The sequence below is a fragment of the Hoplias malabaricus genome, chromosome 17, assembly GCF_029633855.1.
Source record: "Hoplias malabaricus isolate fHopMal1 chromosome 17, fHopMal1.hap1, whole genome shotgun sequence".
In the NCBI taxonomy this organism is placed as follows: domain Eukaryota; kingdom Metazoa; phylum Chordata; class Actinopteri; order Characiformes; family Erythrinidae; genus Hoplias; species Hoplias malabaricus.
The window spans coordinates 6,329,865-6,340,033 of record NC_089816.1 but is presented as its reverse complement, the minus strand read 5'-3'; the positions used below and the strand labels follow the sequence as shown (position 1 = coordinate 6,340,033).

At 41.8% G+C, this 10,169-nt stretch overlaps 2 protein-coding genes across 2 annotated transcripts in view; one reads left to right on the top strand and one right to left on the bottom strand.

The window, feature by feature from the left end:
- Window positions 1-5,382: 5,382 nt before the first annotated feature.
- Window positions 5,383-8,627, bottom strand: pfdn6 (prefoldin subunit 6). The gene is made up of 5 exons (XM_066649180.1): window positions 8,490-8,627; window positions 7,975-8,209; window positions 6,472-6,542; window positions 6,089-6,213; window positions 5,383-5,927 (listed from the first exon to the last, which is right to left on the bottom strand). Exons 2-5 carry the CDS (start codon window positions 8,036-8,038, stop codon window positions 5,804-5,806), a joined length of 384 nt encoding a protein of 127 aa, XP_066505277.1. The 5' UTR covers window positions 8,039-8,209; window positions 8,490-8,627; the 3' UTR covers window positions 5,383-5,803.
- A 4-nt stretch (window positions 8,628-8,631) lies between these two features.
- mrpl11 (mitochondrial ribosomal protein L11) overlaps window positions 8,632-10,169 on the top strand; it is a 44,659-nt gene continuing 43,121 nt past the window's right edge. Inside the window, exon 1 of the mRNA XM_066649177.1 lies at window positions 8,632-8,780. The gene's annotated coding sequence lies outside the window, so the exon portion shown is untranslated. The remainder of the gene's footprint in view (window positions 8,781-10,169) is intronic.

The window sequence follows — 10,169 nt, the reverse complement described above, 5'->3', positions numbered from 1 at the left end:
CTCAAAAAAAGTGTCCCTAGGTGTGAGTGAATGTGTGACGCCCTGTGAAGGACTGGCACCCGTCCAGGGTGTGTTCCCGTCTTGCGGCCAGTGATTCCGGGTAGGCTCCAGATCCACTGCGACCCTTAACTGAATAAGTGGTTGCAGACAGTGAATGAATGAATCAGCCGTGACTGTGAAATAGATTACGTGGGGTAAAAATGAGATGAGAAAAAAATGACAGATTATTGTTTTTAATAGCATTTTACAATATGTCCTCTTTTTCCACTGATGCAGCATCTCTCCTCCACAAATTCACACATGACTTGTAACCCTACAAACGTAAAGAAGGGAGTACCTCCCCCACACAGCATCCTTTGTGGTATTTGTTAAAGCTATTTAGGGGGCCAAGTTTTGTCCTGATACTCCTGAGGCTGCAGATTGGGTGGGCAATAGGAGAAGATTCATTCATTCATTCATTCATTCTCTGTAAGCGCTTATCCAATTCAGGGTAGCGGTGGGTCCAGAGCCTACCTGGAATCATTGGGCACAAGGCAGGAATACACCCTGGAGGGGGCACCAGTCCTTCACAGGCCAACACAGACACACACACACTCACACCTACACCTACACCTACGGACACTTTTGAGTCGCCAATCCACCTACCAACGTGTGTTTTTGGACTGTGAGAGGAAACCGGAGCACCCGGAGGAAACCCACGCAGACACAGGGAGAACACACAAACTCCTCACAGACAGTCACCCGGAGCGGGAATTGAACCCACAACCTCCAGGTCCCTGGAGCTGTGTGACTGCGACACTACCTGCTGCGCCACCGTGCCGCCCTATAGGAGAAGATGCCAGTGCAAAATAAATAAAATAAAGATAAAAAGCATCAATATCAAACATCCATCCATTATCTGTAACTGCTTATCCAATTTAGGGTCGTGGGGGGTCCAGAGCCTACCTGGAATCATTGGGCGCAAGGCGGGAATACACCCTGGAGGGGGCGCCAGTCCTTCACAGGGCAACACAGACACATTCACACACCTACGGACACTTTCGAGTCGCCAATCCACCTGCAACGTGTGTTTTTTTTGGACTGTGGGAGGAAACCAGAGCACCCGGAGGAAACCCACGTGGACACGGGGAGAACACACCAACTCCTAACAGTCACCCGGAGCGGGAATCGAACCCACAACCTCCAGGCCCCTGGAGCTGTGTGACTGCGACACTACCTGCTTCACCACCGTGCCGCACCTATATCAAACATTACATATTTATTATCAATACTTCAATCCCATTTGGCATCCATTGCACATACAAGCCAGTTTTACAGTGTACCAGGATGCTCAATTACAAAACATATTGGAACTTTAAAGCTTTCTGATATAGACTTTGGGCTAATCTCCTTGGACCAGACTACCTTTGATTGTGTTGATCACTAATATGTGTTTGAGGCCTTGACTAGTTCTGGGTTTGGGGAGCAGTTCATTGATTATTTCCAGTTATATTCCAGTCTGCTTTGCCTTATATTATGATGGGAGCTGGATTAAGTCGACCTGTTCTGGTTAAGAGTATTAGACAGGGTGCTCCTTGTAAGGTCACCTTTATAACTTTGCTATTTAGCCTTCGTCATTTACAGAAAGAGGTGGCAGATACTATTTAATGGATAGGAAGGGAGCTGATGTTTTTTTCTGTCAATCGCTGGACCAACTGGGGCCTTGTGGTGTGGTGTGGGTATATACATCATGGGGCTTAGTGTGGGACAGACAAGGGCTGAAGATGTTGGACGCCTGCCTAGGCCTGGAGTATGTGGATAAGTAGAACTGGAAAGCTGCCTTGCAATAAATTAATAGACTGGTAAAGTGGTAGTGGCTGCTCCCATAGATGTCATACAGAGGGAGGGTGCTGATTATAAACATTATGTGGCACTGATTGATGGTGGTGAATGTTCCTAATGGTCTACTGCCAGAGATCCAAAGTAGACTGGTGGATTGTTTTCTGGTCTAAACATCACTGGCTAAGAGCTGCTGTACAACACCTACATAATTAACAGGGTCTGGTAGAACTTGAAAGCAGGATGGCAGCATTCAAGCTGTAGGCTCCTCAGTGGCTGCATTACCCTGAGGATGTAGAGTGGAGAGCACTAGCACTTGTCCTTCTGAGGACAGCAGGTGGCATGGGGCCAGACTATTGGTTCTTCCTCATGAACACTGAGGAACTTCAACTGACTGGCCTTACAGATTTAAATCACAGTTGTTAAAGCTTGGAAGCTCCTTGAGTAGAAGAAGGAGGCTTTGAAGTAGGACCCTGGGTGAAAGAGGACCATCTGCCGTAACATGGAGGTCAAGCTCAAATCAGCATGGTCACCAAACCTGAGGACCTGAGGTTCTTTGCAGCTGGCTTTGGCAAGTTGACTCTGGGTGGAGAGACATGAAAGACAGCACTGTTAATGTCACAGAATTCACACACATCCAGAGTGGACTCCTGGAAAAGGTGGAATGAAGTTGGATGCGAGGAGGTGCACAGAAACCTTCGCTACCACACTTTCAGAAGAAGAGAGAATCCTGGAAGGAATGGGGTGTGAATGTCACAGGCGGTGAGTCCTGAGTTTGACATGGTCTGGGGGCAAGGAGATGTACTCTGTTGTGTTCATAATCATTTTCAAATATGTTCAAGCTTTAATCTTTGCTTCAGCTGTATTCAATCTGACAGATTTGCGATTATAAACATTTGATGAAATTGATTATCACTCCCTACTCTCATTTTCTCTAGCTCTAGTTGCACTTTTATTTTCTTTGCTCTCTCTCTCTGCCCTATTCACTCTTCTCTCTTGTTCTATCTTTTCTCTGCTCACGTCTCTTCTCTTTTTACTCTCTCCCTTCCTCTGTGATCTCTATTCTTCTTATATTTACACAGGTTTATTTGAGTTTCTTTGCTCTGTCCCAACTATTTGGAACATGTTAATGGTATAATATTCAAAATAAGAATGTGTTTTTCCAAAAATATAAAATGTCTTAGTTTAACACTCAATATCTAATATTTGTACTTTTTTTCAGTTAAATAAAGACTTTTAATGATTTGCCCGTCATTGCATTTTGTTTTTCTTTACATTTTGTACAACTACAACTTCAACCTTAAGAGAACGTTGATTAGACGTTACGTTATTTCAACGTTGAATCAACGGCTAAATGTTTACTGGGTAACTTCATGAATATTGGGGTAAAAATATTCTTCTGGGATCGGCTGTTGTAGTTTATAAGCTCTGTATTACACGCAGTGCATTATGGGTATCCGCTATCCTTATGATACATCGGTTGTGATTTCTTTATTGCAGTGAACTAAAAACTGGAACACCACTTAATGTCAGAACCCAAAATTAACGCACTACAGGTCAGTTGCAGATCTATTGCGACAGAAAAGGCAGTATAAAGCAGAACAGTAGTTATATTTCTGCATTTGTATTTCATTAGATGAGTGCTCTCATGAATGGTTAATCGTTTTAAAGGCTTCTCTCCAGCTGAGGACTGAGCTGTGACTGCTCTGACCGAGCACTGATCTAAAAGACGTGTGTCCCTCCCTTCTCAAAAGAGGAAAAGCCCGCGCTGTTCTTTTAAATACTTTTTATTCATTTGGGTTTAAGCCTCTGCGGGTGGGAAATGAAGGGGGACAAGCCCCCCTCCGCGGGACATTTATTGGAGGTGAGAGTCCACAATGCGCGCGTATGTTGCCTCATCAGTTTTTCATTCTGCCTGTAATGGACTGCTGCGTGTGGGAGGAGGAGGGCAACAGAGCGCAAACACACACCCACATATATGGACACTCTGAATGCCTTTGGTCGGTGAACATCTGCGCCTTGTGTCGCTCGCCTGCCTCCGTCATTAGAGAAACACAAAGTCGTCCACACACGTGGTTACACCACTGCTGCATGGGGTGTATAACAATATGGGAGTCGACTGGGGCGTCACCGTGCTGCAGCAGGTAGAGTCGCAGTCACACAGCTCCAGGGACCTGTAGATCGTGGGTTCAAGTCCCGCTCCGGGTGACTGTCAGTGAGGAGTGTGGTGTGTTCTCCCCGTGTCTGCGTGGATTTCCTCCGGGTGACTGTCTGGGAGGAGTGTGGTGTGTTCTCCCCGTGTCTGCGTGGGTTTCCTCCGGGTGACTGTCTGGGAGGAGTGTGGTGTGTTCTCCCCGTGTCTGCGTGGGTTTCCTCCGGGTGACTGTCTGGGAGGAGTGTGGTGTGTTCTCCCCGTGTCTGCGTGGGTTTCCTCCGGGTGACTGTCTGTGAGGAGTGTGGTGTGTTCTCCCTGTGTTTGCGTGGGTTTCCTCCGGGTGATTGTCTGTGAGGTGTGGTGTATTCTCCCTGTGTCTGTGTGGGTTTCCTCCGGGTGACTGTCTGTGAGGAGTTTGGAGTGTTCTCCCCGTGTCTGCGTGGGTTTCCTTCCACGGTCCAAAACCCACGTTGGTAGGTGTGATTGTGCCTGTTGCCCTATGAAGGAATGGCGCCCCCCTGAGGGGTGCGTTCCCACCTTGCGCCCAGTGCTTCCTGTTAGGCCGCGACCCTGAACTGGATAACAACCGATGTCTGGTACTTGTCATGTGTCGCCAGGTTGTGTCTATAACCATGTATAAGGTGTACAAATAAGTTAAAGGATGTTTTTGTTTTGATTAAACATTTCTCTCACTCTTTTGTTTTTTTGTGGTAACTGTTACATAAGGGTATTTATAAAAAAAAAACTGTTAATTTTATTAAAAATAAAAAAGCCTAAAAATAAGTATTAGCACACTATGTTCACAATTGTTAACATAGCAATCACCATCTTGAAATCGCCTTTTAAATTATTTTACAAAATGTTCCAGTCTTGTGCTGTTTACGGCAAATATCTTTTGCAGAGGTTCCCTATATTGCTGTCCATTTAAATCATTTTGCTGAGACATGTCAATGCATCAAATTTAGAAATTTGTACCCACATTGTTTTCCTGAGAAACACTACCACTAGCTGATTTCAGGCTGCTGGGGTCCCAGATATTTTGAGATCTTGTTCTGCAGAGAAAACGCATTAATTTTCTTGTCAAAAGACCATTGACTCTGTTGGCATTGTCTAATCTATCTGAAATCAACTAGCATGAGATCACGTATCTCAAGGGAGCACAATGTCTGTCAGTATGAAAAATTGTGGCTAAAACCCATTCTGGAAACGTCAGACGAAGAAGGGTGACATATTTGTAAATGTTTCTCACGGCCAAACAAAATCACTTTTTCTGCCAGAAAGACACGAGGCCTGCTGCTGCTCCACAAAACAGAGTCCAATGACAAGAACTGAAGGAATAGATTTCCTCTCAAAAAGGAGTAAATATTCATGGTTCATCTGAGGTTTCTGTTTCAGTTCAGACTTTTTTCACACTGTGCTACTTTGTGAAACGGCTCCTGTTCAAGAATGATTAAAACATAATTAAGCAATAGCAGCCCTATTTTGTTCTGTTTAATATTCATGACACAACCAGATGAGGTGCAAGAGCAATGCAAGTTTAAAAATAACAAACAAACATAAATCTTCATTACATACAGGACCACGAATAAAAAAAAACAAAACAGTGTCAATCTCTATTTGGTTTGATACTCTTAAAAATGAAAATATTATACAATATAAATATTAAAATACACGGAGTGACTGAAGGCCCAGTGTAAGTAAACAAAATTTATTCACAACATTGGCAACAAAAACTCAATCATTACTTGTAGATAAGTGATGAATATGCATGAAGTCAGTCTGTAAAGCAAGGTGAAGTGATAGAGCCAGACATAGTTGGTACAGACATAATTATTGAGCTTTTCCAGCAGCTAGGCCCTGGGCACGCTGGAATTCCTGCTGGAGACCGGCCAGGACTTCACGATGCTGTTCGGATTTTCTCTCCATCTCTTTCAGTAATGTTTCATAGCGTTGGCTGAAAACAAAGAGCAAATGTATTCATAGCACTTAAATAAATAAACGATACACAATAATAAATGTAAATTATAAATCTTAAACAGTTTATCTCACAATGCCCACATTAGAAGAAAGTTAATCTGTCTGAGATTGCAGTATTTCAAAAATATTCACACTTACATTTCCCCGTTGATATACTCCAGCCTTTTGCCGACTGTTGCCTTGGCTTCTTCTAGATCTTGTTTGACCAGTACTGGTCCAATAAGTTTGTAAACTGTATTCTGGCTGTCCAACAAATCCAGCTCCTGCAGATATTCATGGTATTTTTGGGGTTAACATCATAATCGTTAAGGCATTAATATTTCAATATATCAGCAACATTTCACACATTACTGCTTTTATACAGTAATGCACAAGACACTAGAGCATTGTTCAGACAGGTGTGGAATTTAGATTTTCTGCCGTTTGCATTTGCAACATGGAAATATTCAAATCAGATTAGAAAATAAATGTGAAAAAGGTTTTAACGTAAGCATGAAGCATGAAAAATTGCATGAGCTTACCTCTTTAACTATGTTATTTTCCGTAAGCTGAGCTTCAAGTTTCTGTCGCGCTGACATGCTTTTATTGACATCTGTAGTAAAGTATGCAAGAGACCATCATTACATATAGTTTCCTTCTCTTTGTAGTGTGAAGACATGTATTGTAATCAGTCAAGGAGTGTCTAAGAATTCACATGAGGCTTTAAATGTTTGTAAGACAAGATTCTTAGAGGGAAAAAATAATAATCATTACTATAATTACAATAGAATCCTGCAGGACAAACATACATTTTGAATCATTAACTTTGAATCTGGTCACTTCCCATTTGGTTCCTGTTATTTCCATCTAAGAAAAACTCATTAAAAGTGGATTTCCACAGATTTATTTTTATTAATGCATAATGAAAATATTAAGTGGTGAAATGTGTCTTTTCACAATGTGTTTTATTTCATATCATTGTTATAACCAATGCATGGAAGCAAAGTGGTGGTTTTGTACAGAAATTTAAACAGCTATATTTAGCTATGTAAAGACACATTGTGGGGCGGCACAGTGGCACAGCAGGTAGTGTCGCAGTCACACAGCTCCAGGGACCTCCGGGTGACTGTCTGTGAGGAGTTTGGTGTGTTCTCCCTGTGTCTGTGTGGGTTTCCTCCGGGTGACTGTCTGTGAGGAGTGTGGTGTGTTCTCCCTGTGTTTGCGTGGGTTTCCTCCCAGAGTCCAAAAACACACGTTGGTAGGTGGATTGGTGACTCAAAAGTGTCCGTAGGTGTGACTGTGTGTGTTGCCCTGTAAAGGACTGGCGCCCCCTCCAGGGTGTATTCCCGCCTTGCGCTCAGTGATTCCAGGTAGGCTCTAGACCCACCGCGACCCTGAACTGGATAAGGGTTACAGATAATGGATGGATGAAGACACTGTGTCGCCTGGTTACTATTAACACCACAGTAAAGAAATCCGAGTTATTTTTTTCTACAATGAATCATAAACTTCACACTGAAAGATATTTCTACAGAAATTTGAGGAAACCTGTCAGTTTTTGGTATGCTTCCGCTTTATTTACATTATATAAAAGAATGTCCAGGTATTTGATGGTGATTTTAGTGATTATTTTATAGTTTTTACTTTTCTTACTGATCTATAACTAACAAAAAGACCATTCATGACCTGGGCGCTTGGGCTACATTTCTAACCAAAAAAGTTTTGAAACACGCCTGTTGATGATGTAGCCTATGATTTAATTAAATTTGCATACTGCAGGAAAAAAATAATAAACTGCGACTGATCTTTAATACTTTGACACAATAACATTATTAACGGGAGGATTAATCTCACTGCTCAGCGAATAACAACATACAATTTAGCAACAACAGACTGTAATCTGGTATTTTTGATTGTTACAATCCTCACCTTTTTGATAAACTTGATTGTTCACTGTTATTTATGTTGGAACTAAACCAGCTGCTGTTTTCTGTTTGAACTGAACGGTGTCTGTCCGCACCTTCACATCATTTACAGTCACATACCTTTCTGCATCTGTTGGTATTTCTCCAGTTCAGACTGTAGTTTCCTTTGTATCGCCTCTGCCATCCCAACGGTCGATTAAAACTATTCAGCGATATTTAATGTTTTTTACCAAATATAGAAGCTGCTGATTTAGCTGAAGTCACTGCATGCAGACTGAGCACAGGCGCGGAGTCAGTGACGACATCACCGTGCGACCAGACATGAGCCGAGTCTGGTTCAGAGCCACATCTCCCTCTAGTGTTCGCACCCAGAAAATATACACGATACAAACAGAAAATACACACTTTAAACCAGTGGTTCCAAAACTTTTTCTACCATGCCCCAAAAATAAGGTTATTGTGTTTAACAGTCATTGTTAAACATAACTCCTTCCCTAAACAAAATAATAATAATTATAAAACAAGTTCCTGAGGGAAAAAGCCTAAAACCTGCACATTTGCTCTGCAGAAATGACACATTTAATCCCCACATCTCTTCAGTGACTGGTAGGAGCTTGCTTTGAGATATGCCTCACCATATTTTCTTGTTTTCCCTTTGAAAGTTGTGGCTTGAGAAAACTGCTGCACGTTTATCTCTCACAAACTTGCCATTCTTTTGCTAGGAGGACCCTGTCGGACCCTAAACGTTACACGACCTTGTGGGTGATGCTGTCGCTCCTCCCCCTGTCCGTTAGGTGTCAGTGTGGCTCGGTTTTCCACGGAGACTTCGGAGTGACTGTTGGCAATATGGCGGCGCACATGGTGTGAAGATAGAGAGCGTGAATGTGAAGGTCTTCTCCTGTTTGTGTTGGACGTCTTCCTGTCAGGTAAAACACAGTCTGTATTTTCCTACACTCAAATTCACTGTAGCAGATTAACGGTGCTAGTCCCCTATGTGAAACTAATAGATTGATAGCTTAAAATCCATGTGTATTGGTTTTTGTTTGTTTGGTTTATGTCGCTAATAATGTGCAAATATATATTAATGCACAATAATATTGTACAAAAGCTGTAAAATGCCCCTTGTTTTATTTTCATATTTGTTTGTCCAGTTATAAACATACCTGAGAGATACAAAGAGGATATTGTGCTGTACTCTTGTGCAAATGAAGGGAGACTTTGTTTAGCAGAGTAAGAAAATAAGCTTTCTAGACACTACATACACTAGTATGGCCAGAGGTTTGTGAACACCTGTTCTTCCACAATTTATTCTGCAATGAATGGCTTTAGTAGTTGCTTTGCCCCCCTTTGCAGCAGTAACAGCCTCTAAGGATGTGTTCATTAGTTGTTGAAAGCTTTCTGGAAGCAACTGATGGCTTTCAGGCGTGAGAACCTTTATTAGATCTAGTACTGATGTTAGAGGATTAGTTTTATAGTCCAAATGTCTCTCCAACTCATTCCAAATGTATAGAACTGAGCTCCATTTCTCCAGAGAATGTTATGCCCCTTCTCAACATCCCAGTGCTGGTTGTTTTTAGACCTCTCTAGTTGACACTTTGAGCATCATGACATTTGCGAGGTCTACTAATCTACAATTTTTTTTGTTTTTATTTATTTTTAATGGTTTAAAATGTGTTTTTTAAAGCAAACAGGGCCTACATGTTCATTCACGGCCCATTAATGTAAACCTATATGATTCGCAATCATACCAGCAAATTCTAAAGGAAATAATAGGGCATCTGTCCGTGAGCTGAATCTCAAGAGGATATGAGTTATGCAGCAAGACAATGACCCTAAGCACACAGGTGTTTCTACTAAAGAATGGTTAGAGAAAAATGTACTTAATGTTTTGGAATGGCCAAGTGAAAATCCTGACCTCACTCTAAAAGAAATGCTGTGGAAGGACCTGAAGCAAGTGGTTTATGGGAGGACACTCACCAACATAAGAGTGGAAGCTGTTTTCCATGATGGAATATACTAAAATTCTTTAAAGCTGGTTTGCAGGACTAAGCAACGTTTGCTGGAAATGTTTAGTTGCAGTTGTTGCTCCACAAGGGCATCTCAAAAGATACTAAAAGGTCCACATACTTTTGCCACTCATAAATATGAAATATTACATCAGGTTCCTCAATAAATAAAAGACCAAAGTCTATTTTTTTTCTATTATATAATATCATTTGTTTGGTTTGGTTTGGTTTTCCTTATCAACTCTTAGGGTTTGTGTGAAAATCTATTGTTCACAAACTTTCAAGCACCATTGTATGTTACTCCAGTGG

Coding starts and splice junctions, on each gene's coding strand:
- pfdn6 (XM_066649180.1), bottom strand. CDS start 8,038: ATGGCAGAGGCGATACAAAGGAAACTACAGTCTGAACTGGAGAAATAC. Junction 6,543..7,974: donor ATACCAACAGATGCAGAAAG/GTATGTGACTGT, acceptor ACTTTACTACAG/ATGTCAATAAAAGCATGTCA. Junction 6,214..6,471: donor AAAATAACATAGTTAAAGAG/GTAAGCTCATGC, acceptor GAATATCTGCAG/GAGCTGGATTTGTTGGACAG.